Source organism: Propithecus coquereli, unplaced genomic scaffold (genome assembly GCF_000956105.1).
Source record: "Propithecus coquereli isolate 6110/MARCELLA unplaced genomic scaffold, Pcoq_1.0 Scaffold80, whole genome shotgun sequence".
In the NCBI taxonomy this organism is placed as follows: domain Eukaryota; kingdom Metazoa; phylum Chordata; class Mammalia; order Primates; family Indriidae; genus Propithecus; species Propithecus coquereli.
Genome location: NW_012154174.1, coordinates 896,989 through 922,209, shown reverse-complemented (window position 1 = coordinate 922,209; position 25,221 = coordinate 896,989). Strand labels below are relative to the sequence as shown.

The following is a 25,221-nucleotide window of genomic DNA, read 5'->3' as shown; positions in this document are numbered from 1 at the left end:
ATTTTTCTTTATTTAACTTTCAGAATATTACAGGGGTACAAACATTTTGGTTACATAAATTGCTTTTGTACCCTTTGAGTGAAAGTTAAAAGTGTGCCCATCCCCCAGATAGTGTGCATTGTACCCATTAGGTGTGAGTTTATCCATCCCCTTCTGCCCCCCCTAACCTATTTGATTTCCGATGAATGTTATTTCCTTATGTTCACAATAGTGTTGTTTCAGTTAGTTCCAATTTAATGGTAAGTACATGTGGTATTTGTTTTTCCATTCTTGTGATACTTCACTTAGAAGAAAAGAATGGTTTCCAGTTCCATCCAGGTAAATACAAGAGGTATTAGTTCACTATCTTTTTTTTATGACTGGGTAGTACTCCATGGTATACATATACCACATTTTATTAATCCACTCACGTATTGATAGGAATTTTGGTTGTTTCCACCTTACTGGGACTTGGGTTCTTTCCACCTCAACATACACTGGGGAAGAGAATCCCTGTTCAATAAATGGTTCTGGGAAAATTGGATAGCCACATATAGAAGACTGAAACAGGATCTGCACCTCTCACCACTCACAAAAATCAACTCATGATGGATAACAGACTTAAATCTAAATATTCTAGGAAAGTATTCTAAGAAAACTGTAAGTATTCTAGGAGAAAATGTTGGGAAAAACTCGTACAGACATCAGCCTAGGCAAAGAATTTATGAAGAAGACCCCAAAAGCAATCACAGCAACAACAAAAATATATAAATGGGACCTGATCAAATTAAAAAGCTCCTGCACAGCCAAGGAAACAATCATTAGAGTGAATAGACAACCTGCAGATTGGGAGAAAATATTTGCATGCTATACATCCGATAAAGGGCTGATAACTGGAATCGGTAAAGAACTCAAGCAAATCAGCAAGAAAAAATCAACCCCATTAAAAAGTGGGCAAAAGACACGAACAGAAACTTTTCAAAAGAAGACAGAATAATGGCCAAAAAACATATGAAAAAATGCTCAACATCTCTAATCATCAGGGAAATGCAAATTAAAACCACAATGAGATATCACTTATCTCCAGTGAGACTGGCCTTTATCAGAAAATCCCAAAACAACTGATGTTGGTGTGGATGCAGAGAGATAGGAACACTCATACACTGCTGGTGAGACTGCAAACTAGTACAACCTCTATGGAAAGCAGTATGGAGATACCTCAAAGAACTAAAAGTAGACCTACCATTTGATCCAGCAATCCCACAACTGGGTATTTACCCAAAGGAAAAAGACATTCTCTAAAAAACAAAAACAAAAACCAAAAAAACCCATCTGCACTCGAATGTTTATAGCAGCACAATTCACAATTGCAAAATTATATTTTTAATGTGTGTTATTATAGACAGTTTTCAAAATATAGATAATTAACAAAGTATATAATTTGGAATGTTTGCAGGCAACAAGTGAATGTGTTCTGGGTTAGACAATTAGGTATATGTAAGACCAGGTGTACTACTAAATGGACTTCTTAAGTCTCTGACATGAGTTGGCATAAATATAACCTTTGGAAATCGTATTAGAGTACTGTTAGTGAAGCACCATTTGTCACATTTTAATTTTGTTTTTACTTCCTCAATCTCTATAAAGATACTTAGATATGGTAAGAAGGATTCAGCGTTTGGAGTCTGACTACCTGGATTCAAACCCTGGCTAGATGAACTTGGGTAAACTCTTAATCTGCATTTCCTATTTTCTAAATGAAAATTTTGATACTTTAGAGAGTTAATGATATTGGTGATTTGTGTCTGCTGTCATTTCTTTCTTTTCATTATGTGAAGAGACTTATGAACTGTATTGATCTTTCTAAGGAACCAGCTTTTGTTTTTATTGATTTTTCTCTATTTCATTGACTTATGCTGTTATCTTTATTATTGTTTTCTTGCTTACAGTGGGCTTTGCTTTTCTCTCACTAGTATCTTAGAGTGGAGTCTTTTATCATTGATTTGAGATCTTCCTCTTTTTCTAATATAGGCATTTAGTCCTTTAAATTTTCTTCTAGACAATGCTTTAGTTATTTTATTTTTTTTTTATTTTTTCCTTGAAAAAGGTTTTTTTTTAATCTTTTTTTTTATTTCAGCATATTATGGGGGTACAGATGTTTAGGTTACATATGTTGCACTTGTCCCCCCACCCCCTTAAGTCAGAGCTTCAAGCATGTCCATCCCCTAGTGGTGCACATTGCGCTCATTACATATGCATATACCCATCCCCTCCTCCTCCCTCCCACCTTCCTGACGCCCAATAAATGTTATTCTTATATGTACACTTAGGTGTTGATCAGTGAAACCAATTTGCTGGTGAGTACATGTGGTGCTTATTTTTCCATTCTTGGGATACTTCAGTTATACAATGAGTTCCAGCTCTATCCAGGAGAATACAAGAGGTGCTATATCACCATTGTTTCTTATAGCTGAATAGTACTCCATGGTATACATATAAGTTATTTTAATTTGTTTTTATTTTCACTCAGTTCAAATTATTTCTTAGCTTCTCTTGTGAATTTTATTTCACTCATTAGTTATTTGAAAATCTATTGGTAAATTTTAAACATTTGATGATTTTCCAAATATCTTTGGTTTTTATTTCTAGTTTAATTCCATTGTAGTCAGAGAACATACTTTATATGATTTCCTTTCTCTTAAGTTTATTGAGATTTGTCTTATGTCCCCAAATGTTTTATATCATGATGAATGTTCTGTGTGCATTTGAAATAAGTGTGTATTCTACTGTTACTTGGTAGAGTGTCCTATATTTGTACAATTGACCCTTGAAAAACATGGAAATTAGGAATGCCGAAACCCCATGCAGCCAAAAATCCATATATAACCTATGACTCCCCCAAAACTTAACTGCCACTAGCCTACTGTTTACTGGAAGCCTTACTTATAAATAGTCAATTAACACATATTTTGTGTGTTGTATGGATTTATATACGATAGTCTTACAATAAAGTAAGCTAGAGAAAGAAAATGTTATTAAGAAAATCATAAGGAAGAGAAGGTATATTTACTATTCATTAAGTGGAAGTAGATCATCATAAAGTTCTTCACCCTATTGTCTTCACATTGAGTAGGCTGAGAAGGAGGAGGTGGTGGTCCTGCTCTCAGGAGTGGCAGAGGTGGAAGAGGTGACAGGGGAGGCAGGAGAGGCAGGTATACTTGATATAACTTTAATATAAAGTCTGACTTTGTTCCTTTTTCATTTCTATATGGTACCAATCCATCTTCCACTATTTGCTTTAGTTTCAATGCCCATGTGATAAAAGGGTTCATGGCGTGAAAGAAGTCGAAAGTGATGAGTATTGGAACCCTTCTGCCAGATTGTGTAATGTCACTTTGTTTTCTGGCACTGCTTCTTCTGTCTCCTTCCTGTTGTCTGGCAGTGATTTGAAAGAAATCATCTCCATCAAGTCTCTTTCATGATTTTTTTGATTGGTTGTGTTGTAAATCCTGTGATGTCATGAACAACATCTGGACACAGTTCTCCAGCAGAGATTGATGGTTTCAGGCTTAATGGCTTTCACAACTTTTTCTGTAACGATGATGGCATCTTCAATGGTAACCCTTCCAGACGTTCATGATGTTCTCTCTGTGAGGGTTCTTTTCCATAGCATTGATGATCCTTTCCCTAGAGTACTATGTGTAATGAGCCTTAAAGATCTGTATGGGCCAGGCATGGTGGCTCATGCTTGTAGTCCCAGGGCTTTGGGAGGCCAAGATGGGAGGATCGCTTGAAGCCAGGAGTTCGAGACCAGCCTGGGCAACATAAAAGACTGCATCTCTACAGAAAAAAGAATTAGCTGAGCATAGTGGTGTATACCTATAATCCTAGCTACTCTGGAGGCTGAGTCCAGAGGATCCCTTCAGCCCCGGAGTTCGAGGTTACAGTGAGCTATGATTGTGCCACTGCACTCCAACCTAGGCAATAGAATGAGACCCTGTCTCTTAACAACAACAAAAAGGTCCTTATGACCCTCTGATCTAGAGGCTGAATTAGAAATGCTGTATTTGGGGGCAAGTAGACCACTTCTGTGACTTCAGTGTTGAACTCACAGAATTCCCGGTGGCCAGAGGCATTGTTCAAAAGAATATTAAAAGGCAGTCCCGTATTGGCAAGGTACTTCCTGACTTCAGAGACAAAGCGTTGATGTAACCAATCCAGAAAAAGTATTCTCGTTGTCCAGGCCTTCTTTTTATACAACCTAAAAATTGGCAGCTAATATCTATCTTTTCTCTTCAAGGCTCCAGGGTTAGCAGCTTTATAGATAAGGGCAGTCCTGATCATAAACCCTACTGCATTTGCACAAAACAGTAGAATTAGCCTGTCCCTTCCCACCTTAAATCCTGGTGCTTCCTTCTTTTCCTTACCAATAATTATCCTTTGTGGCATTCTCCCTGCCCCCAATAGGGCACTTTTATCTGCATAAAAAACCTGTTTGGGCATATATCCTTTCTCCTCAATGATTTTCTTAATGGTGTCTGAGAACTTGTCTGCTGCCTCTTGGTCAGCAGAAGTTGCTGCTTCTGCTATCTTGACATTTTTTAAGGCAAACTTTCTAAAACTATCAAACTATACTTTCCAGGCACTTATATTCTCCGGCTTCAGATCCTTTACCTTCCTTTAGCTTTAAGTTGTCATGTAATGACTTCGCTTTTTCTCAAATCATATTAGAGTCTATAGGTATGCCTTTCTTATAGCAATCCTGCACCCACATAAAAGCTACATTTTCAATACAAGTAAAAAGTATTTCACAAAAAGTGTAGTGTTTTCACACCTGCTGGTATAGCTGGCATCTAATATTTTAGATGTTGCATATTATACAATCTCAGTCACTGCTACTGTTGTAGTTCAAAAGCAGCCACAAATAATACATAAATGAATGAGCATGGCTATGTTTCATTAAAACTTTATGGACATATGATTTTCATGTATCATAAAATATTTTTCTTCTTTTGATTCTTTCTAACCATTTAAAATTGTAGAAATCATTCTTAGCTTAAGGGCTATACAAAAACTGGTGGGAGGCTGGATTTGACCTGTGGGCTATATTTTGCCAACCCCTGTTCTAGAATTTATAGCATGTATCTTGAATTTATCATAATCTACCTTCAAATAATATTATATCACTTCCCATATATGTAAGAACTTTACAATATTATACTTTTGTTTTCCTTCTCTTGTTCTTTGCGCTATTATTGTGCATTTTATATCTGCATATGCTATAAACCTGTGGTCCCTAACCCCCAGGCCACATACTATTAGGGACCAGCCTGCAGAGCTCTGTTGCTGCTCCCCCGATCCCCATCCGTGGAAAAATTGTCTTCCGTGAAATTTAGGGAGTGGGGGTGGCGGCCACACAGCCGGAGGTGAGCAGCAGGCCAGTGTTTGTATTTACAGCAGCTCCCCATGCTCACATCACTGCCTGAGCTCCGCTCCACCCCCCGACCCTCCCCACCCAGCATCTGTGGAAAAATTGTTTTCCATGAAACCTGTCCCTGGTGCTAAAAAGGTTGAGTACTGCTGCTAAACCTCATAATATGTTATTATTGTTGCAACTTTTGTTTAAACAGTCTGTTGTATTTTAAAGAAATTCTAAAAAGAGAAAAAAGTTTGTTACATTTACTCACAGAATGTTTACCATTTCTGGTACTCTTCATTCCTTTGTATTGGTCCAGGTTTCTATCTAGTATCATTCTTCTTCAGCCAAAGGTACTTCCTTTAATATTTCTAGGAGTGTCTGTATGCTGGTGATGGATTCTATTAGTTTTTGTCTGAAAATATCTTTATTTTGCCATCACTTTTGAAGGATATTTTCACTGGATATAGAATTCTAGGTTGAATTTTTTTTTTTTTTTTAGTACTTTAAGGGCACCATTCAATTGTCTTCAGCTTTTTTTTTCAGTGTGGTACCCTCCTTATATTCTTTTAAAAAAAGTATTCTTTTAAAAATTGTGTTAAAATATATATAACATAAACTTAGCATTTTAATCACGTTTAAGTTCAATGGCATTACACATTTGGTACAACCATCAGTACCATCCCTCTCCAGAACTTTTTCATCATTTCAAACTTAAACTCTGTAACCGTTAAACTCAGTCCCCTCTCCCTCCATCTCCTGGTATTCTGCTTTCTATTTCTATGAATTTAACTATTCTAGGCACCTATATAAATGGAATTATACAGAATTGTCCTTTTTGGTCTAGGTTATTTAACTTAGTGTAATGTTTTTAAGATTCATCCATGTTACAGTATGTATCAGAATTTCATTCATTTTTAAGGCTGAATCATATTTCATTGTATGCTTATGCCACATCTTGTTTATCCATTCATCTGGTGACAAACAGTAGGGTTGTGTCCCTGCTGTGCCCCCTTTTGGCTATTGTTAATAACACTGCTATGAATATTGATGCACAAATAACTCTTTGAGTCCTTGCTCTCATTTTTTGGGGATATATAACCAGAAGTGGAATTGCTGGATCATACCATCAGCTTTCTTATGAAAAGTCTATAGTAATTCTTATCTTTGTTTTTCTGTATGAAAATTTGGCTTTTCTTTATCACTGGTTTTCAAGAATTTGATTATGTATTTTGGTACAGTTTACTTTGTGTTTATACTGTTTGGGGTTTATTGATTTTCTTAGAGCTGTTACCATTTTCATGAAATTTGAACAATTTTTGCCCAATGTTTCTTCATTAAAATTTTCTGTCCTTTAGTCCTCCAAACATCCTTGAACTTTATTCACTCATGTGCTAGACCATCTGATATTGTTCCACATGTCACCAAGGTTCTGCTTATGTTTTTTTCAGCCTTTTTCTCCCTGTATTCAGTTTTTTTTTATTTTTTATTTTTTATTTCAGCATATTATGGGGGCCTGTATTCAGTTTTGATAGTGTTTGTAGCTGTGTCTTCGAGGCCACTCATCTTTTTTTCTGCAGTATCTTGTCTGCTAAGCCTATCCAGTGACACCTTCCACCCAACCCCTCCCCTGAGAAGCCCCTAGTTGGGGTCTTCTCCCTAAGTACTGAGCTGTGCCCATGTGGAGGGGGTGTTAATGTGGCTACAGTGAAATTGCTTTTCTTACTCTTTTCAATATGGCAGTTCTCAGCTATGTGCTCACTTGGAGTACTGCAACTTCTTAACTGGATTCTGGAGGTCTTATAAAGGTATTTTGGTCCTTGCTCTGTTAAATCTGTTGTTTCTGTGGGAGAACAAGGGCTAGAATCATCTTGCTGATGTCTAATAATTTTTATATTGGACTTTTAAAATTATGAATGTCATATTGTTGAATGTTTGGATTTTTTCATTTTTCTTTACAAATGTTGATTTTTCTTTTGGCAGGCAGTTAATTTACTGGAGTACCTGCTTAATCTTCTAAAGCTTGTTTAAAAGCTTTTTATTTATTTATTATTTATTTATTCATTTTTTTTTTTTTAAGCATAGTCTAGAGTACCCTTTGCTCTAAGGCCAGTTTAGCCCTAGTAATACAGCATGACCCTTCTGGGGTGTTACTAAATGCTGTGGGTGTTCAGTGAGATTGCTCTACTCTGACTTGTCAGAACTTGAACATTTCCTGCTTGTGAACTCTGGAAATTACTTGGCCTGCAGCTCCTTGGTAATTGTCTTAAATAGTTTCATCCTGAGAATGCACTGCTTAGTGTTAACTCAGTACTCAAGGACACTCACTCCATGTAGATTCTTGGAGCTCTTTCTCTTTGTGACTTCTTCCTCTTAAGCCATCTGTCTCACCAATTCCAGATACCTCCGCTTCTCCAAACTTAGATCTCTGTCACCTCAATTTAGCAAAACCACTGTGTTTTGCTTGGGATCCTGTTCATGGTCTGGAGTATGTCTCCAGACAGAAATTCTAGGCAATTATAGGCTACACTTTTCTTAGAGAGTTGCTTTCTATTGTGCAGTGTCTGAAAATGATTGTTTGATATATTGTGTTCAATTTTTTATATTTTTCCCCTGTGGGAAATCAAATCCAGTACAGTTACTCACTTGTGGCTGGAAGCAAAAGTCTTTTTTTACGTCATTGTATTTCATCAGCGCTATAATATTTAATTATTTTATTAATTACAGTAATGGCTTCAACTATCAGAAATAATTTTGGGAAAAAGCAAATTGCCTCTTGTAAGCATGCATCTTCTAAGGTGGGAAGAGTTGCGTGGATGTAATAGAGAGCAACTAGTCTACTGCACGTGAACATTCAGCATGTCGTTGACGTTAGCCTGCAGGTTTTTAAGAAGAGATTATGAATGCTGGTTAACTAATCGAACTGATTAAAGGCAATGTGCTTAGGAGTTTCTATTATACCAGATGGTTTTTAAATAGATAAACTTTTCCTTTAATAACACTTTAGGTTTTTTAGAAGGCAGCTCATGAATCACCCTTTCCAGCAAGTTTTTTCTTACCTATTCCTTTTGGTTTACTAGTCTGTTTTTCCTACTAATTGTGAACTTCTTAAGGACAGGGACCATCTTCATATTTAAACCTTAGCAACTAGTGTAGCTGTTATAGCACCTGAAGGATGGATTGAACAAATGCTGTCTCTATGCCTCTGTGGATAAATAGCTTGGGTCTCCGCTTTAGCAGCCCATCATCTTTTAGTTACAGGAGGCTCTTCAGAGGAAAATAAAGCAGTGTGATGTGATCTAGTACATCACTTGGTGAAAGTTGAAAAGAAATTCGAACTAAGGTCAACAGGTTGCTTTTGAATCATGTTTGAAAGAAGCTTAAGTCAATGTGGTAGTTTCTTGTTGCTTCTTAAAAATTTGTTTCTTTTTAGACTTGAGTGTTTTAAAAAAATCAATGATTGTTTTTGCTTACAAATTCAAATAATTTTTTGTCATTGTTAGTGTTTAGAAAATATTTGCAGGTAAATAAAATAACTTGATAAATCTCCAGATAGCTATGTAAAATGAATACATTAAGAATTTTCTCATATTGCAGTACCTTAATCCCAATATTATTTTTTCCAACTCCCTTTCTTGTTTCCTTAGCTGAGGACTTCTATTGGTGTTCCTTAATCAGTCACAGATACAGCATATACTTTCTTTGGGTAAAGCACTGGGTTAGGCACTTGGAGACTTAAAAGAAAAACAACACAGTGTCTAGTTTCTTGTTAATGACCTTATGTGTTAGGTTGAACCATATTATTGCTAATATTTGACAGTTTTTGATTTATAAAAACAACAATGTCATTTGATTCCACCTACTAGTTGAAGAGCGAGTAGAATGTAAGAAAACACGCTTAACCACACAGAACACTAAATTATATGTTGTACTTTAAACACTAAATGGTGTAGGAATTTGAAGGAATAGACACATTACCTTGGCTAAGGATGTTGTGAAAATCTTCATAGAATAGACTGGCAGTTTTAATCTCTAATCAGCAAGAGGGGCTTCTGTGGAACATTTGGGTTTTGCTTGCTGTTGATAATTGAATGAACCTGGAAAGCCTAGCAGACATGTCTTTGTGTAGAATTTTTTTTTTTACATGTATGTTTTTATTTGAATATTTGTTTTTTATTGTTTTAGACTCCTATTTCTTCTTTATGTACTTTTTTATTGTGGTAAAAGACACGTAACATAAAATTTACCATCTTAACCATTTTTAAGTATACAGTTCAGTAGTGTTAAGTATATTCACATCATTGCGAAACAGATCTCCAGAACTTTTTCGTCTTGCAAAACTGAAACTCTGTACCCATTCAAGAGCAACTTCCTTGTTTCCCCTTCCCTCTACCCCTGGTAGCCACCATTCTACCTTCTCTTTCTATGAATTTAACTACTCTAGGTAACTCATATAAGTGGAATCATACAATATTTGTGTTTTGGGACTGGCTTTTTTTCACTTAGCATAATGTCCTCAAGGTTCAACCATGTAGCATGTGACAGGATTTCCTTCCTTTTAAAGGCTGAATAATATTCCATTATATTGCATATACTACATTTTGTTTATCCAGTCATCTGCCAGTAGACATTGGGGTTGCTTCCATGTTTTAGCTATTGTGACCAATGCTGCCATGAACATGGCTGTGCAAATATCTCTTTGAGACCCTGTTTTCTGTTCTTTTGGATAAGTACCCAGAGATGGCGTTGATAGATCATATAGTAGTTCTTTTTTTAATTTTTTGAGGAACTTCTTCATGTAGAATTTTTGACAAATTTCATTGCTGTTTTTCCTGCTAAGCTGTATCTGTTTGCTTATTTGATTAATATAAGATGAACTTTCATGATTAATCCAGATTTCTTTTTTTTACTTATCCAGGGCCCAAGCAGAATCTCCACCATGTGTAAACAATCTAAAGACTGAAATTGGCGATAAAGGGAAGAATAAAGATGAAGGGGAAGTTTATAACCAGGAAAAAAAGGCTGCAGATCTTGAGCCTCCTCCAGAAGAGAAAAAGAAGAAACGTTCTGGATTCAGAGACAGAAAAGTATGGAATACAATCTTATAAGTAAATCAGAACTATATCCCAAAGTAGAATAATGAAGTTCAATCTTTTTTTCACATATTTCAGATCCACTTCCAAGTTATTCACCTCTTTGTTATTTTCCATTATGCTCTAAGCCAAAAGTACTCTTGCAATGTGAAGTTAAATGGAGTAGGTAAAAGGGTCTGGAATCATAACCAAGATTAGCATATTCTTTCTTCTTTCAATTCAACTGCCTAAGGTGATTTTGTCTTTTGGATCTTCCTTATATGTTATCATGTAAGTTGAGTCTTTCTGGTATTTCTGATTTATGGTGTCAAGTTGTAAAGGGAGAATAAAATCTCTTTGGAAACATATAACCAAGTAACTTTGAGGAGGACACAAACTTCAAATGACTGTCAAGAGTTTATGTAATTAACACAACCTGCTATTATGTAGTTTTTCCTAAGAAAAGTTTTAATTCTGCTTTAATAATACTATGATATTAGGCATTTGAGTTCAGACATGAGTGATGAACAATCAAAAGAATGAATTTCTTAGACATTTTGCACGTTAAGGTTAAAATTCAGGGAGTTGCCTTAAGTTGCTAAACTATAGCTAATAATGCAACAAGATAATTTATTTTTATGTTGTTTGTGTTTTGTGTGTGTTGCAGAAGTTCCTTTGGGAAATTTGGATCTTCATTCTGGTTTCATCTGTTTAGATGCAGTTATTAAATATGTTTCCTTACTCCCCAAATCCATTTCTTTTCAAGATGAATTTGAACAAAAGTTATGTATCATAAGTTCATCATCAAATGTCCTAGCTTTTCTATAAGGATACATTTATTTATTCTTTTGCCCTGAGTGAATTCAAAGGAGGCTTAACTTTATCTGGTGCTAGCAGTTTCATTTACAAGTCATACTTTCCATTTTACAAAGTAGAGCTAAAAATGAGCCAAATCAACATTTATTTTTGAACCTACTTCCATTTTCTACTCCTTCCTTCTGCTTAGCAGATGACCATGTCTCATGCTTTACAGAAAAAATTAAAGCTATCAGTGTGATTTACTTAATTTCTAACCCCTGTAGCTATAAAACCTATCTAATCTATGTCTGAAATAATTCTTATTTCTTTCACTGAAGTCTCAGAGGAAGAGCTGTCTTTTCCTTATTCAAGAATAATGATTGTGGCCGGGCGCGGTGGCTCACGCCTGTAATCCTAGCTCTCTGGGAGGCTGAGGCAGGAGGATCGCTTGAGCCCAGGAGTTTGAGGTTGCTGTGAGCTAGGATGACGCCATGGCATTCTAGCCCGGGCAACACAGTGAGACTCTGTCTCAAAAAAAAAAAGAATAATCATTGTACATGTCTCCCCAAAAATCTGTTTCATCGCTTATTCTGTTTTTTAGTCATTCTTTGTCTGTTCATTCTTTCACACAGTCTATGGACATATTAAGGATTCTTCTATCTATAATTTAAAAAATAATAAGCCACATTTTTTATGTCATACGTTTATTAAAGACATATCTAGTATCCTATATGAGTTCAAGAGTTTGATCCATTTTTCAGAGTCTGCTGCACCTCTTAAAACACTCTTCATATCTATTTCATGGATAAATTAAAACATTCTTATTTCTTAAGCATTTGGTGTCATACTATAAAGAAATGTGTAGCAAATTCAGATCCAAAGTACAAAATTATCATAATTAGTAACCACCACTTGTTTTCTACTGAAAATGGCACATTCTTCCTTGGGCCCTCCTTTTAGCGGCTCCTACAGACCCCAGAGGTTGTGAACCTCTAGATGCTCTGTCCCAACATGGCACTGTTGGAAGCTCAGCGAGAGGTGTAGAGACCGAAGGCAGAAGAAATGGTGGCACCACACCAAGTTCTCCTTAAACTGCATTTTTGATCATGTATTTTTCTCTTGCTACTTTCCCTTTCATTTTCTTTCATTTCTGGTAGGGTCCTGTGGTCTTTCTGGTAGGGTTATGCTATCCTCCACATCTTCACTTTTCCTTTAAATATTTTGCTTTTGTTCTTTTATGTACACTTGATTTTTATATAATATTTCAAATATTCAGAGAAAAAATAAGGAAAAACATAATGAACATTCATGTATATACCACTCAATTTTATCAAGTTTTAATACTTTGCTATATTTACTTCAGTTTTTTTTTAAAAGAAATGAATATAAAAATTACATTGCTTGTATACTCCTCCTCAATCCCATTTCTCTCCTGTCCTCTTCAGAGGTAAGCCAGTGTCCTGAATTTGCTATTTATCATTCCTGTACATGACCTGGTTGTTTTGTGTGTTTCATTTTAAATTAAAAAAAAAATCCTCAGGTGTAAAGAGTTGGGTCAATCATACCACTTAGTTCATGGCATACTATTATTGCTAGTCTGTGCCTACTTTTCTCATTTGTTTTGTTTTTCATTTGTTTTGGTTTCTTTAAATTTTTATTTTATTTTGTTTTATTGTCCCTTCTGAAACTTCTTCATTTCTGCAGAATTCTCCCACATTGCTTCAATATTGCTTTGCTTCCATTCTCTTTAGTTTTTTCTTTTAGAATTCCTGTTAAGTGTATACCGAATCCTCACAACCTATCCTGTATGTATTTTAACTACTTTTTCAGATTTTTTTCCTCATTAGTTCTTTATGCTACATTAAGGATTAATTCTTCAATTATTATTTTCCAGTTCATTCATTCTCTCTCTTTTCATGTATTCTGGAATTTATACCATTTTAAAAATTTCTTAAATTTCAATGATAATATTTTAAATTTCCAGGATTTCTAATTTTTTTCCTTTTTCTTTTTTCTTTTCTTTTCTTTTTTTTTTTTTGAGACAGGATCTTGCTCTGTTGCTTGGGCTACAGCATCATCATGGCTCACTGCAATGTCAAACACCTGGGCTCAAACAATCCTCCTTCCTCAGCCTCCTGAGTAGCTGGGATAACAGGCATGCACCACCATACCCAGCTAATTTTTAAAAAAAATTTTATAGAGACAAGGTCTCGCTCTGTTGTTCAGGCTGATCTTGAACTCCTGGCCTCAAGCAATCCTCAGCCCTCGGCCTCCCACAGTGCTAGAATTACAGGCATGAGCCACAATGCCCAGCCTTGTGTTTTTATTTTATAGTTTCTTTGCATGCCTGTGTGTGTGTGTGTGTGTGTGTGTGTGTGTGTTTCCTCCTTTGGGTCTTTCAGGATTCTAAACATACATTTTAAAAGTCATTTTTTTATACTCTGGTTTCTCTTCAGATCGTATAAATCTTTCCCCTTAAATGTCATTTTCAGGTTGCCTCATTATTTTCTTTTGTCAAATGTAAATCCATCTCCTACTTACTGATTTTGTACTTATCTTGCCTTTTTTTCCTAAGTATTTTGGAATTTTGTTTTGTGCATTCCCATTTTATATGGGAACTTACAGAGCTTTTTGTTTTGTTTGTTTTATGCTTACTTTTTTTTCTATCCAGTAGTTCTGTGGTTATTCTCTCTCACCTGCTAGGCATTTTTGGTCAGAACTAGACCTTATATTTATAGCTCTATGCTTCTCATTGTGTTGAAGATCCAGTCACTGAGCCCAACAGCAGTTTGGCAAAGATTAAGGGGCAAAGCTGTAGATGATTCCACTTGATGCCCTAGGTGTAGAGTTTTATATGAACATTTTCTCTCGTTAGCAGCAGGCTAAAACTTCTTCACCCTCCTTTCATGTTCAAGAGATGCCCTGTCCTAGCTTCCGGTTTTAATCAACGAATCTGGCTTTGGCTCCTTCTGCTATGAACCTGTGATCTGTTTTGCCTGTTTTCAGACTGGAGCCCAGCAAGCCTACAACTTTATTTCTTTCTACCACATTATGTTTCCATGTAATCTCTGATCCACAGAGATGAGTATCTGGTTTTGAACTGGTTATGCCTTTTTAATTTTCCCATTTTATAATTTACCAATAATATCTATATTTTTAAAGCACAGAAACTCGAAACAAAATTCTAACTTATCTGGAAGTCTCACTGTCATTTCTGTACTTTACAGATATAAAATTGCTCTTTGAATTGTGAGACCCATTTACAGAAAGTGTTGCTGCTTCTTAGACTCTTGCTCAGTAAATATCTCCTGGTTTGCTATTTTTATATTTCTGGTAGCTTTGCCCGCACTGTTGTTTCTGAGCTGTCAGTTGCTTGAGGATGTGTTTAGTGGCATCTTCATTTTAAAAAGCCAAATTAATTGGTTCTGTAAGTTGTAAATAATTTTAAATTGATTAATAGGAAAACATGAATATTAAAAGATGTAAAATATGCTATATATGCCAAAAAAAAATACTAAGGAAAGTAGTCAGGTGACTGGACACCCGACTCAGTTTACTTATTATACAGATGACAGAATGAATAGAAAAGGGGAAGGAAACCAACAAATAACAGAATGAATAGAAAAAGTGAAGGAAACTATTGAGCATTTTCTGTGTGCCAGGCATAGTATACTTATATGCATGCATATATATGTATGTATATATGTGTGTGTGTATACACACTTATATATAAGCAATTAAGCAGCTTGTCTAAAATTATATAGCTCATTACTCATAGAGGCAGAAGTAAAATATGAATCTAACTCCAAAACACTTGACCCTTCTACTGTATTCTTCTACATAACATCATTTGGTTACAAGACTTTGCTTACAGTGTACGCTAGGTCAATTAATGTCATGCCATTTCAGTGATCTTAGGATTTCTAAATGTGATCTTAAGCCCTTATTGTTCCCTTTATCCATTGTAGTGGAGATTGCTAGTTGTCCACTGAATGGGAGTAATTTGAGCCACTTCTTGGCCTGGCTCATAAAACCTCCCACAGGGTTTTTCAACGCTCTTTCTCCCTTTCTTGAGAAAGAATGGTGAAACTAGAACTTGGAAGCCACATGTTGGCTGCCTTGAGTACCTGAAGGGATTCATGGCTTCCTGCCAACTGGTAATATGCACTGTAGATTGTATTTTAATGAGAAATACATTTTCATTTTATTTGAGCCATTTTATTTTGATGTGTATTTATAATGGCCTTTTGACCTACCCTAACTTGTTATGTTTGTTTTAAAAAAAAGGCCAAAAATCAAGGCTACAGAGACTTTTCAACAGAGGCAAAATATGTAGGAGAAGAAATTTTCATAGATATGCTTTTCTATCAATAAGACACTCTGAATGAAAAAATACACTCTTTAATAATGTTGGGACTTATTTTGAGTGAAATTTAGAATTCTAATATGAGAACTTTTATTGTTTATTATAAATTTTACTGCCAAAAATTAATTTACTTTTTACCCAAAGAGATTAGTATCATAGAACTTGGAATTGCATACAGCTTTAAGAGGCCATTCTGTGACAGATGGTCATTAATATGGATGGTCAAAAATTGACCCAGAGCAAAAAGAGAGGGAATTTTTTACATGGAAGACAACCATTGAGGTACAGACAATCAAAGAATCTGAGTTTCAGTCTTAAAATTTTTGACTTTTAAGTTCTTATCTTTCTATCTTTACCTTGTATACGATTGTCTTAACTTTTTAGCTCACAAAGTCCTCTTTGGTGGTAATTACAGCTTCATTCCAAAATTTTTTTTTTCTTTTTTGTTGTTGTTCAGAGGAAGAACAAGAATACAGATGGCCTAAAGAAGGATATTTTTTCTGTCGCCATTATTTCCCAGTGGCCTGTTTGTTGTAGTGTAATAAAAATGCCTTTGATTTAAAACTTGTAGCTAGGTTGGAAGCTGAAAGGGGTTGAAAAGCTCCTTAGTGTGTTTGCCACATGCTCAATCTTTTGATAAACTCTCCTCTGAAATCTACTTAGATTTTAATGCAAGTTCGCATTGAAAAGATTCCTGTCATGTGTAGTTAGAAATTAGAAGTCTTTTCTCAGTTGCTAAAAGCACATGTGGTAGTGGAATTAAGACCAATGTTAAACAGCCGCTGCCAATGACCTCGAAGTGATATCTAGCCAGGACTGACAGAATAATTGCTGTGTTAATGTTTCAAATTTAAAATATTAATGTGTTTCTTAATATTAGTGAAGTGCTTTATAGACATTGAACTGATGAGTTTTTAGGTTTCATTGCCTTGACACATTTTCTATTCAATTACTTGTAAGATACTATTTATTGTTGGCTAACTCAACATATAAAATTCAGACATGAGAGAAATTTTTTCACCAAAATATTATGTGATTGATACAGTATTTTGTATGTTTCATGTATGGAATGAGGGCTTGTTTGCCAGATAAGGGAATGAGCTTTCGTGTTAACATGACAAACTTTTAGTTAAATGTATGCCATACATAATTTTGTGCCATTCAAACATTTGCTTGTGTGCCTCCCAGCTCTTCTCCCTTCTTAATTTGCTATCTATAAAGGATATCTGACAGTTTGCTCAATTTTATAGTCAAAAGTAAAAGTCCGTTGCTTCAGACCTGTTAATAATTGAGTTCCCATGATATGTAATTTTATTTTTCTATGCTGTAATTTAATGTACTGTCTTTGAAAGCCTGCTAGCTTTTGAAACCTATGAAGTCTCAAGTTTATTTTGTGTAGGAATCAGGAAATTGCATAGAAGTAAGAGCTGTAAAATCATTCCTTTTTCAAAACTTGGTATTTAAGAACCTATAGGGTACTATATATGTGCATTGTACTCTTACTGAGATCTTTTGAAATCTCTTATGCCATTTTTCAATTTTGCTAAGCCTTCAATGATTTAAAAAATTAGAAAATTTTTCCCAAAAAAGTTCTAAACAGAAGTTATATAAACATTGCCTCAACTGGAGTATGAATGGTATTTTGCAAGAAAGAGATTTAAAAATTTTTGAAATTCAAGTTTATTTGTAATATTTAAAAATAAAATTATAGAAAAAAGATAAAATAAAATTTCCCTGCAAATAAGATGAGAAATATATGGGAACTGATGAGCATTGGTGATGGGACTATATTAGTATAGGAGCATTGCATAATATAGTAACACTTTCTAAATTTCACACTTTAGGTGATGGAATATGAGAACAGGATTCGAGCCTACTCCACACCAGACAAAATCTTCCGATATTTTGCCACCTTGAAAATAATCAATGAGCCTGGCGAAGCAGAAGTGTTTATGACTCCACAGGATTTTGTGCGATCCATAACACCCAATGAAAAACAACCAGAACGTGAGTTGCTAAAGTGAAAAATAAGATTGTGGTATTTATTTTGTTATTGACTACTTTGTTTCTTTCTATGTATTACCTAATCTTACAGGTCCATGTGATAATTATATTCATTGAACTACTGAATGTCAGGCATTGTGCTAGGCTTTAGGAATATAGTAGAGAAGCCTACAGTTTAATGTGACAATCCTTAACCAGGGTAAGGGGCTGAGGAGACTGTGTCCTTCTGGCTGAGATTCACTGCTTGTAATGAGAATGTTCCTGAAGGCAATTATACATGCAGCTTACTAAGGGAGATAAAGACAGTAACAGGTAATTTCAGGAATGTGGTGATCTGTAAAAGAATATTATGTAGAAGTCCTTTGGTAATATAAAGAAGAGGCACTTAGCTCAATGTGGAAGTTTAAGAAATGCTTTCTAGAGACTATGTATAAGTTTGAATAAAAAACAAGCAAAGAATACTAGACAGTAACTCAAAGGCATACAAAGAAATAAAAAATATTAAACACCAGTAAAGGTAACTTCATAGGTAAATATAAAAGCCAATATTGTTTTACTTTTTGTTTGTAACTCCTCTTTTTGTTTCCTAGATTAAAGATATTTATAAAACAATAATTATAAATATATGACAATGTGCACATAACATATAAAGATGTAATATGTGAAATAACATAAAATGGGGTATGCAGAATGGAGCTGGATAAGAACATTTTCTGAGCAGAGAGTTTATAATATTTTGCCCACATTAACATTCATATATCTCTAGGACAAATAAAAACTCTGGGTTGAGCCATTACGCCTCCAAAATGTATGAAATTTGCTGAATATTTAAATTTTGGGGTTGTGGAAATTTTCAAATAGAAAAAATAATTTAGTCAACCCATATGTACTGATAACTTAGCCTCAACAATTGTAACGCATGACCAGTCTTATTTCTTCTATAACCTCTCTTACTTCCTCTCCTCACTTCAAATTGTTTTAAAGCCAATTCAAGACATCATATCATATAATTTGTAAATACTTCTATATGTGTCTCTAAAATATGAGAACTTAAAACTTAAAAAACAACAATAATAATTTTAAAATAGCATATTAAAAAAAAATAGCCATCAGGGCCTGGTGGCTCATACCTGTAATCCTAGCTATTCTAAAGGCTGAAGTGAGAGGATTACATGAGGCCAGGAGTTTGAGACCAGCCTGGTTAATGTAGTGAGACCTTCTCTCTAACAAAATGAAAAAAAATAGCCAGGTGCGCCTGTAGTCCCAGCTACTTGGGAAGCTGAGGTGGGAGGATAACTTGATCCTAGGAGCTTGGGGCTGCAAGTGAGCCATGATCACACCACTTCAATACAGCCTGGGCAACAAAGTGAGACCTTGTCTCTCAATGAATGAATGAATGAATGAAAATAAAAATAGCAGTCATTTCTTAATAGCAAATATCTAGGTAATGCCCAAATTTCTCTATCTAAAAAATATTTTTTATGGTTGGTTTGTTTAAATCAACCTCCACATTGCATTTGATTGATATGTCTCTTAAGTCTTTATGTAAGAGACTTTTTTCTATCTCTTTTATGTTTTTTCCTTGCCGTTTATGCAAGACACATTTTATGCCTTATCACGTGTTTCTCAGCCCACCTTGTGCTAAGGTGGTTGCTCTGGTACAGAGGTATAGCCTGACAGGATGAAACCTCAGCTACACTGTGTATCTTTTGCTTTCTGCTTTAGGGCATCTCTACTGCTAAAGCAAGGGACAGACGTAGGAGTATATTCAACCAATATTGGCACATGCACACATTTGGAGGTACAAAGGATTTAATACTCTTTGCTGGGAATTGGTGGATAAATACTCTTTTCTCCACTGTCTTGGATGGTCAGTTCTGACATACAAGCTACATGGTTTTTCAGATGGCCCAAGAGGAATCAAGCCCTGGTTGTCTACAGTGGAAGTCAACTTAATAACACACCCTTGACTTGGCTTTCCCTCCTACTGACCTGTTTCACTTTTCTCAGTCCTCTCACACCAATTTTCTGCTTTTTAGGAAACTAAACTAGACACTGTTTATTTTTAGAAGAATATAGATCATTGGTATTATAGAATTTCCCACACCCTAGATTTTACCGATCACATCCCTAAGGTGTTGTTTAATGTGTTCCTCTATCTTTTGTATTTTGTCCATGTGGAAAATACATAGAAAGCAACTGGAAAGGAGTATACCAAAATGTTAACTCTCTGAATGTAGAAATGATAAGAAATTATATTATTCTTCCTTGTATGTAGCTTCATTTTCTAATAGACTTCTCATATATTCATTTAAGAAGTATTGATTGACCAATATCTAGTAAGAAGTTTGAATCAGTAATCAAATGCCTCCCCAAAAAAGAAAAGCCTAGAACCAGATGGCTTCATAGGTGAATTCTAACAAACATTCAAAGAAGAATTGATACCAATCCTTCTTGAACTCTTCCAAAGAAAAAAAGAAGGATCAGTGACAAACTGATTATGAGACCAGCATAACCCTAACCAAAGCCAAACAAAAGACACAAGAAGAAAAGAAAACTACAAGCCGATATCTCTGATGAGTATAGTTGCAAAAATCCTCAATAAAATACTAGCACACCAAATTCAAGAGCACATTAAAAGGATCATACACCATGACCAAGTGGGATTTATCCTTGGGATGCAAATATGGTTCAATATAAGCAAATCAATCATGTGATACATCACATAAACAGAATGAAAGACAAAAACACCTATGATCATCTCAATAGATGCAGAAAAAGCATTTGATAAAATTAAACATCCCTTCGTAATAAAAATTTTCAACCAACCAGGAATAGAAGGAACTTACCTCAAAATAACAAATACAGTATATGACAGACCCCACAGCTAACATCATACTGAATGGGGAAAAACTGAAAGGCTGTCCTCTAAGATCTGGAGTAAGACAAGGATGCCCACATTTCTCCACTTTTATTCCAACATAATACTGAAAGTCCTGGCCAGAGCAACTAGGAAACAGAAAGAAATATTAATAAAAGACATCCAGATTGAAAAGGAAGAAGTCAAATTAGCATTGTTCACAGACAACACGATCTTATACTTAAAAAAAACCCAAAAGACTCCACCAAAAAACTATTAGAACTGCTAAATGAATTCAATAAAGTTGCAAAAACAGTAGCATTTATGTGCACCAAACAGTGAGCAATATGAAAAAGAAATCAAGAAAGTAATCCCATTGGAAATAGGTACAAAGAATATAAAACACCTAGGAATCAAATTTAACCAAAGAAGCGAAAGATGTCTATCAAGAAAACGATAACACACTGATGAAAGAAATTGAAGAGACCCTTAAAATCGGAAAGATATTCCATGTTCATGGATTGGAAGAATTAATGTCATTAAAATAATCATTCTGCCCCAAACAATCTACAGATTCAACACAATCCCTATCATAATACCAATGTCATGGGTACGGTGGCTCACACCTGTAATCCTAATGCTTTGGGAGGCCGAGGTGGGAGGATTGCTTGAGGCCAGAAGTTTGAGACCATCCTGGGTAACATAATGAAACCCCATCTCTACAAAAGCAAACAAAAAAACAAACACACACACACACACACACACACTAACTAGTTGGGCATAGTGGCATGTGGCTGTAGTCTTCGCTACTTGGGAGGCTGAGGCAGGAAGATTGCTTGAGCCCAGGAGTTGAAGGTTGCACTAAGTGGTGATCTCAACAGTAAACTCCAACCTGGGCAACAGGATGAGACCTTGTCTCAAAAAAAAAAAAAAATCATTTTTCACAGAAACAGGAAAAATAATCCTAAAATTTGTATGGAACTATAAAAGAGCCAGAAAAGCCAAAGAACAAAGATGGAGGCATCACACTGTCTGACTTCAAAATATTTTAAAGGCTACAGTGACCAAAACTGTCTGGTATTGGTATAAAAATAGGCACATAGACCAATGGAACAGAATAGAGAATCAAAAAATAAGGCCTCATATTTATAGCCAACTGGTTTTTGACAAAGGCCCCAAGAAAATACACTGGGGAAGGGACTCCTTCAATAAATGGTGCTGGAGCTGGGTGTGGTGGCTCACACCTGTAATCCCAGGGCTTTGGGAGGCTGAGGTGGGACATCCCTTGAAGCCAGGGGTTTAGGACTTGCCTAGCCAACATAGCTGAATTCCATCTCTAAAATAATGAAAAAAATTAGCTGGGCGTGGTAGTGCACATCTGTAGTCTCAGCTACTTTGGAGGCTGAGGTGGGAAGATTTCTTGAGCCCAGGAGTTTGAGGCTGCAGTGAGCTATGAGCATGGTACTGTACTCCAGCCTGGGTGACAGAGTGAGATCTCATTAAAAAAAAAAAAAAAAAGAGAAAGAAAGAAATAATAAATACTCAAGGTGATGAATACTCCTCTAACTCGTCTGACTTGGTCATTATACATTTTATACATATAACAAATGCTCCCATGTACCCCATAAATATGTAAAATATATCAATAAAAGAAAGAAAATAATAAAAATTTTAGCAAGTATAAAGAGGGTCAATTATGTAATGGTAAAAGGATCAATTCACAAAACAATGTAATAATCCTAAACATGTGTGTGCCTAATAGGAGAGTTATATGAAGCAAAAACTAATAGAATTCTAATGGTGAATAGACAATTTCACAAAGTAAGAAATCAGTACTCTTCTCTCAATAATTGATAGAGAAAGTAGACTAAAAATCAGTAAGGATATGGAAGAAAGAAAGCAGATCAGTTATTGCCTGGGACTTCAAGAGAAGGAAAAAGTGAGAAAGATAGATTACAAATGTGAATGAAGAAACTTTTAAGGGTAATAAACATGTTCATTATATTAATTGTTGTGGTGTCACTAGTATATACATATGACTAGTATGTCAAAACTCATGAAACACTTCATAAATATATGCTATTTATTTTAATTATACCCCAATAAACAGTTCAAAAGAAACAGACAATACAAACCATCAAGGAAAAGACTGATAGATTAGAAAATGTTAATATTGCCCACTTCTGTACGTTGAAAATTACCATAAACACAATAAAAAGTCAGACCCCAGAGTAGAAGATATCCGCAATGCATATAACAGATTTCAGTGGAGAATATATAAAGTATTTTACTAATCAGAAAGAGAATCTAATGAGCAGAGTGTATAAACAGACAATTTATAGGAATGGCAATATGAGTAGTTGACAACATGCATAGACGATAAGCCTCACCTGTCATTAGTGAAATGCAAAAGAAAACCACAAACAGACACTTTAAAACATTTTAAAGGGAAGAGGATGTGCATGAAGCAGATGTGCCTTAACCTAGATTGGTCAACCGTAATCTACAGAGCAAGGTCAGCTGAGATCAGCATAGCAACCTACGTAACCTGTAGATGTATGAGCTAAATAAATGCTTGCCATTTTATACCATTGACAGTTTGTGGTGGTTTTTTACTCTGCAATAGTCGACACGACTGATAAAATTGGAAAAAATTTGAATGTCCATCTACAGGAACATGGATACATTAAATATTGGCATATTTATATAAATTTATATAAATATTTACAACTATATAGCAGTAAAAATTAAAAATGACAGCTGCTCAATAAAGTTGCAAAAACAGTAGCATTTATGTGCACCAAACAGTGAGCAATATGAAAAAGAAATCAAGAAAGTATTACTAAGGGAGATAAAGATAGTAACAGGTAATTTCAGGAATGTGGTGATCTGTAAAAGAATATTATGTAGAAGTCCTTTGGTAATATAAAGAAGAGGCACTTAGCTCAATGTGGAAGTTTAAGAAATGCTTTCTAGAGACTATGTATAAGTTTGAATAAAAAACAAGCAAAGAATACTAGACAGTAACTCAAAGGCATACAAAGAAATAAAAAATATTAAACACCAGTAAAGGTAACTTCATAGGTAAATATAAAAGCCAATATTGTTTTACTTTTTGTTTGTAACTCCTCTTTTTGTTTCCTAGATTAAAGATATTTATAAAACAATAATTATAAATATATGACAATGTGCACATAACATATAAAGATGTAATATGTGAAATAACATAAAATGGGGTATGCAGAATGGAGCTGGATAAGAACATTTTCTGAGCAGAGAGTTTATAATATTTTGCCCACATTAACATTCATATATCTCTAGGACAAATAAAAACTCTGGGTTGAGCCATTACGCCTCCAAAATGTATGAAATTTGCTGAATATTTAAATTTTGGGGTTGTGGAAATTTTCAAATAGAAAAAATAATTTAGTCAACCCATATGTACTGATAACTTAGCCTCAACAATTGTAACGCATGACCAGTCTTATTTCTTCTATAACCTCTCTTACTTCCTCTCCTCACTTCAAATTGTTTTAAAGCCAATTCAAGACATCATATCATATAATTTGTAAATACTTCTATATGTGTCTCTAAAATATGAGAACTTAAAACTTAAAAAACAACAATAATAATTTTAAAATAGCATATTAAAAAAAAATAGCCATCAGGGCCTGGTGGCTCATACCTGTAATCCTAGCTATTCTAAAGGCTGAAGTGAGAGGATTACATGAGGCCAGGAGTTTGAGACCAGCCTGGTTAATGTAGTGAGACCTTCTCTCTAACAAAATGAAAAAAAATAGCCAGGTGCGCCTGTAGTCCCAGCTACTTGGGAAGCTGAGGTGGGAGGATAACTTGATCCTAGGAGCTTGGGGCTGCAAGTGAGCCATGATCACACCACTTCAATACAGCCTGGGCAACAAAGTGAGACCTTGTCTCTCAATGAATGAATGAATGAATGAAAATAAAAATAGCAGTCATTTCTTAATAGCAAATATCTAGGTAATGCCCAAATTTCTCTATCTAAAAAATATTTTTTATGGTTGGTTTGTTTAAATCAACCTCCACATTGCATTTGATTGATATGTCTCTTAAGTCTTTATGTAAGAGACTTTTTTCTATCTCTTTTATGTTTTTTCCTTGCCGTTTATGCAAGACACATTTTATGCCTTATCACGTGTTTCTCAGCCCACCTTGTGCTAAGGTGGTTGCTCTGGTACAGAGGTATAGCCTGACAGGATGAAACCTCAGCTACACTGTGTATCTTTTGCTTTCTGCTTTAGGGCATCTCTACTGCTAAAGCAAGGGACAGACGTAGGAGTATATTCAACCAATATTGGCACATGCACACATTTGGAGGTACAAAGGATTTAATACTCTTTGCTGGGAATTGGTGGATAAATACTCTTTTCTCCACTGTCTTGGATGGTCAGTTCTGACATACAAGCTACATGGTTTTTCAGATGGCCCAAGAGGAATCAAGCCCTGGTTGTCTACAGTGGAAGTCAACTTAATAACACACCCTTGACTTGGCTTTCCCTCCTACTGACCTGTTTCACTTTTCTCAGTCCTCTCACACCAATTTTCTGCTTTTTAGGAAACTAAACTAGACACTGTTTATTTTTAGAAGAATATAGATCATTGGTATTATAGAATTTCCCACACCCTAGATTTTACCGATCACATCCCTAAGGTGTTGTTTAATGTGTTCCTCTATCTTTTGTATTTT

General features: G+C 35.2%; 1 protein-coding gene across 1 annotated transcript in view; it reads left to right on the top strand.

The window, feature by feature from the left end:
• Positions 1-25,221, top strand: part of MICU1 (mitochondrial calcium uptake 1) — a 274,726-nt gene that overhangs the window by 87,919 nt on the left and 161,586 nt on the right. The window contains exons 3-4 of the mRNA XM_012663301.1: positions 10,314-10,482; positions 17,476-17,638. Of these exons, the coding sequence (XP_012518755.1) occupies positions 10,314-10,482; positions 17,476-17,638 (332 nt within the window). The remainder of the gene's footprint in view (positions 1-10,313; positions 10,483-17,475; positions 17,639-25,221) is intronic.